This window comes from Mus musculus, chromosome 3 (genome assembly GCF_000001635.26).
Source record: "Mus musculus strain C57BL/6J chromosome 3, GRCm38.p6 C57BL/6J".
In the NCBI taxonomy this organism is placed as follows: domain Eukaryota; kingdom Metazoa; phylum Chordata; class Mammalia; order Rodentia; family Muridae; genus Mus; species Mus musculus.
The window spans coordinates 92,716,558-92,721,339 of NC_000069.6; the positions used below are offsets into that span (position 1 = coordinate 92,716,558).

At 39.6% G+C, this 4,782-nt stretch overlaps 1 protein-coding gene across 1 annotated transcript; it reads right to left on the bottom strand.

Moving 5' to 3' along the window:
* Positions 1 to 2,138: 2,138 nt before the first annotated feature.
* On the bottom strand, positions 2,139 to 3,793 carry Lce1f (late cornified envelope 1F). Its single transcript, NM_026394.3, has 2 exons — positions 3,752 to 3,793; positions 2,139 to 2,813 (listed from the first exon to the last, which is right to left on the bottom strand). The coding sequence occupies exon 2, from the start codon at positions 2,789 to 2,791 to the stop codon at positions 2,348 to 2,350; it is 444 nt and encodes a 147-aa protein (NP_080670.2). The 5' UTR covers positions 2,792 to 2,813; positions 3,752 to 3,793; the 3' UTR covers positions 2,139 to 2,347.
* Positions 3,794 to 4,782: the final 989 nt, after the last annotated feature.

The following is a 4,782-nucleotide window of genomic DNA, read 5'->3' on the forward strand; positions in this document are numbered from 1 at the left end:
TCTTCTGGGTATATGCCCAGAAGTGGTATTGCTGGATCTTCTGGACTTAGTTTTAAAGACTTATGGTCTGTGGCTTTCTAGCTCACTAACTATGTTAAATGCTTCCTGATAACTTCTAAAAGATTCTAAAAAAGTTCTTGCTAATTCTATGGTTTAAAATCACTGGCTTCTTTTCTCTTTAACTCTGTGCATTATTAAGCATTATAACTCTCTGTGGTTTATTGAACTCTTTATGATTAAATAAGTGCTAGGGAAACTTAACTTTTTCTTACTGCTCTATGCAAAGAACTTAACTCTTTCTTGTTATTCTGTGCTTCATTAAGTGCTAAAAACTTAACTCTTATTGTTCTGTGCTTCATTAAGCACTAAGAACTTAACACTTTATTAACTCTTTATTACTTGTGCTTTAATAAGGGTTAAATCTGGTGATTAACTCATGCTGCTTAGCAGCAGAGAATTAAATAAAATAATTTATTGCTGCTTCTCCTTTCTCTGGTGAATTAGCCAGAAGCATCTTTGGCTAAGCTGGTTAAATCTTTGTATACACACACACACACACACACACACACACACACACATCTACACACAAACATATAAACAAACATACACCTTTGGATGGATGGATTGACAGATGGACAGATAAACAGACATATGGGTTGATGGGACAAAGTTCCCCAAACCATTCAACTAACAACTTTACTTCCTTCTGTTGGTTTTTTATACATTCTTATGCAAAAAGTTCTTTAGAAAATTACCTTAGAAATCAAATGTTACACAAAAGGGGAGTTACAGAAGGATGTTGTATCAAGTTCAAAGCAGTGTTTCATTATATTATGCTCATTATAAGTTCAAAGCAACAGTTTTTATTTTTTATGGCCTTGTCTTATAACACACCCATGAATTTATCCTTGGACCTAAATGTTTTTCCATGAACACAAATTTGTCTCAAGTTTATTTCTTTTTTTAGTGTTATTATGAAAGCTCACTGTATTTCTTATAAGGTTGCCGTTACTTACTATAATGAGGAGTGGGCATATTTTCTCCTTGATTCTGATTTTATTACATCCTTCTAACAAGGCAACTAAGACAATCTCTAAAAACTTTCTTCCTAAAGTTATTTGGATCAAATCAGGAATTCTATAGAATCATTTTCTATTTGTCTATATAGCATCACTTCAAGATAGTACATCTTTGTAGGTCTGCAGAAATCTGTTCAAAGGGGTGGGTCAACATCTAGTGTTTGTCATATATTTAATTATAAGAGGAAATGCATATTAATAGCAGGAATTTTTCTTCAAATTTAATCTCTTCGGCCTTTCCTAAAGAAGCGAATCTGTTATAGATTTATGGTCTATGATAGACCAGTTAGGAAATTGACCTGCTAGTTTTAGATTTTCCTAGATGGCTTTTGGCACTCTGTCCTACTAATGACAGGAGACAGAGTTGCAGACCTGAAGGAAACCACAAGATCAAAGACAAATTTGTCCTATTAGAACTACAGTGACTTTTATTAAATTAAAACACAGAAGTAGGAAGCAGGCATATACAAACATTTCCAAACATTTCTCTCTCTGCTAATGGACTCTTCATCTGTGAAGATTTCATCAGGCACTAACACAGGGGAAAGAATGAGAGCACTGCCAATGATCAGCTGGCCAGAAGTTTCCACGCTATAGCATGTCAGTTACAGCAGGAAAATGACGTGAATAAAAATGTCACTTTCTGCATTTTAGGTCACAACTTTATTTACAAGACAGCAACAAAAACTAAGTGCAAAAAGAAATGACTGGTGTCCTGATTGTTCTCATTGAACCTAAAGTGGAATCATTGCCCTTCTAATAAGTATCTAATAGTAGACGTATAACTTCAGCTCCATTGACATTTATTGTTTGTCTCTCTGCTCTATAATTGTGGGAGTGATTGCTATTTCCAAAGTTCTCACATCAGCATTACTGTTAAGAAATCAAGAAAGGTCTTACAAACAGTATTTCAGTTGGTATAAAGTAATAGGAAGCACATGCAGAGCTAAAAGATGGCAATAGCTCTAGGTGCAGTGCTCTATTAGAAAGAAAAGATGACCAAGGGATAGGAATCAGGATGATACCAAGAAAAAAGAAAAACAATGGTCACTTCAGGGACATTTGTCCATGCTTATTTTTAATTCTTAACAAATATGCAAAGGGACATTGTTATCACCTGAACAGAATGCAGAACATTTCACAGGAGATTTCAGCATTTCAGAGGACAGGGCCAGGAGGGAAACAGGAGGAGAGAGAATCAGGCATTGGGGAGTCTTCGGAGCATGTGCTCCTCCTGCACCATTTGTCCGAAGTCTTCCTCATACAGGTCAGCAGCAATCCCCAGACTGCTGGCTACTGCCACAACAGCCACTGCTGCCACCACTGCTTCCACAGCAGCCACTGCTGCCACCACTGCTGCCACAGCAGCCACTGCTGCCACCACTGCTGCCACAGCAGCCACTGCTGCCACCACTGCTACAACATCCAGAGCTGTGACGATGGCGACGAAGAGATCTGCGGGGTCTGTGGTGGCTCAGGCAGCAGCCTCCACCCCCTGAGCTGCAGCATCCTCCAGAGCTACAGCAGCCTCCAGAGCTGGAGCCACAGCAGCCCCCAGAACCCAGGCTACAGCAGGAAGACACAGGGGGGCACTTGGGAGGACATTTGGGCGGGCATTTTGGAGGGCACTTTGGAGTCTGGCACTTGGGAGGGCACTTGGGGGTGCACTTGGGAGGGGGCTGGCACTGCTGCTGGCTCTGCTGACAGGACATCTCAGCTGTGGGTGTTCAGGAGCTATAAGAGAGTCACACATATTTCAGTCACCAAACACTGTGGCCACCTGTCCCATCCTGCTCTACCCTGCTAAGAAGTATCACTGATAATCATAGAAACACCATCTATGGTCATTCCATTAGTTCTCACATCCTGTTTGTCATATCTTTAAACATCAGAAACAACATAAGATGCTGTTACCTGAAATCCAGCAGCACTAAATGTCTAGTGACATTTCAAAAGTGACATTCTATTCTTAGTCCTCAGGCATATACCAGTACATATACTATTGCAGAGATGACTAGTTATAAAGAACAATCATTAATTGAAGGTGATTTTAGTTTCAGGTCAGTATTTCATGTGACCTTCTAGCACCCTGAGGAAATAAGCTCATCCTCTGACAGGAAATAAGTAAACCCTGTTCACACCTGACATGGGAAAACTAGTTCCTGTTGTGAGGCTAGAGTTCAGATGTATCCATACTATCTCTGCTCAACCTAAGGGAGGCAAGGTCAGTGCCATCTTGGTTATATCCTTTTGATCAGAGAAGTATGTGAGCAGATCCCAGAAAAAGGGATCTCCTTCCCAAGACAAAGTGAGACCATGTTGACTTTCATTGCTCTAGCTCTTCATTGGCCGGGGAGGGAAGAAATTTCTTCAGAAGCCAACTTGCCCTAGAAACCTGTCCAACACGGCTCTCTGTGCTTGAACATCCCATCCTACGCAGCTAAATACACTGAATGTTTGTTTTCTCCATTACCAGGATACCTAAATCTTTCCAGTATTTCTCAAAATCAAGGCTGTGGCATGCTTGCACCAAACCTGCCCATTGCCTTGTCCCTCACATTTCAACATATTTTATGATCTGTAATTGTGGTCTTAAGGCTTCCCAGTCTCCTGTCCAGTTCTGGTCTGGCTGCCCTCTGAAGTCTCTGCCCTTACCTCCTGTGGACACTTACCAAGACTGTGGACAGCACAAGATCAGTGTTAATGGCGTGGATGGAAGTGCTCTGTTCCTCAGTCCTTTTATTCTGATCCCAGTGTCTGTCACAGCCTGTGAGATAATGGCTAGACATCAGACACCATGCATCCTGACACCCACAGGATTTTTTTTTAACTGATGACGAAGAGATATTAGTCACCACCTTTCCTCCCTGATGTCAAGGCATGCTGCATCTATCTTAGAGCATGACTGAAGCATGAACTGGGGAATTGCATTCCTAGATCCTTAAAGCTGTCATTCCTACAGACTATCCGCATTAGGTAGCAGCCTTATTCTCCATCATACAACTTTTCTGCTGGAATTTACTATGATATATGCAACTTGTAGCCCAAGTTGAACTAAGAAAACCTAGATGTTTCTTGTATGTCTGCTTCCATACATGTACTTTGCCAAATGTACCTATGTGGGTACACTTTAGACATCTACAGCAGTAAAATTCTGAATGATGCATCTGACTCAGCATCAAGACATTTTGAGATGTAGTTCTCAAAGGCTATTTAGCCTGTGCCATTTTCCATTTAATCCATTACCATGGAATATTAAGGAGAATGTATATAGGAATATGTGAAAATCAATGTAATTTCAAGACCCAGATAAAGATGTCTCACAGAAATAAAGCATCCTGTTATATGGTTTCCAATGGATCTATGTGCATAGTGCTAAGTATGGGGTGAGTAATATGCTGTTGAAACAAATCATTTGAAAAATTGCTCATCAATGAAGAATGCATATTGGGCTTGCACATACACACATACAGACAAAAAAAAACAGACAAACACACACAATACACACAGATGTAAATACAGACACACAAAGACACACAGAGAGACTTAAACACACATAAACATACAATCAGAAAATACAATATTATCTTTGAAAAAAAAATTAAATGAAGATGGAGATATTCAATAAACAACATGTTTTAAAATATCTCACAGAAAATAAAATAATTCAAATATAATATGCATTAATGACATAATTACCAGA

Excerpts from the sequence above, each read along its gene's own strand:
- Lce1f (NM_026394.3), bottom strand. The coding sequence starts at position 2,791 with ATGTCCTGTCAGCAGAGCCAGCAGCAGTGCCAGCCCCCTCCCAAGTGC.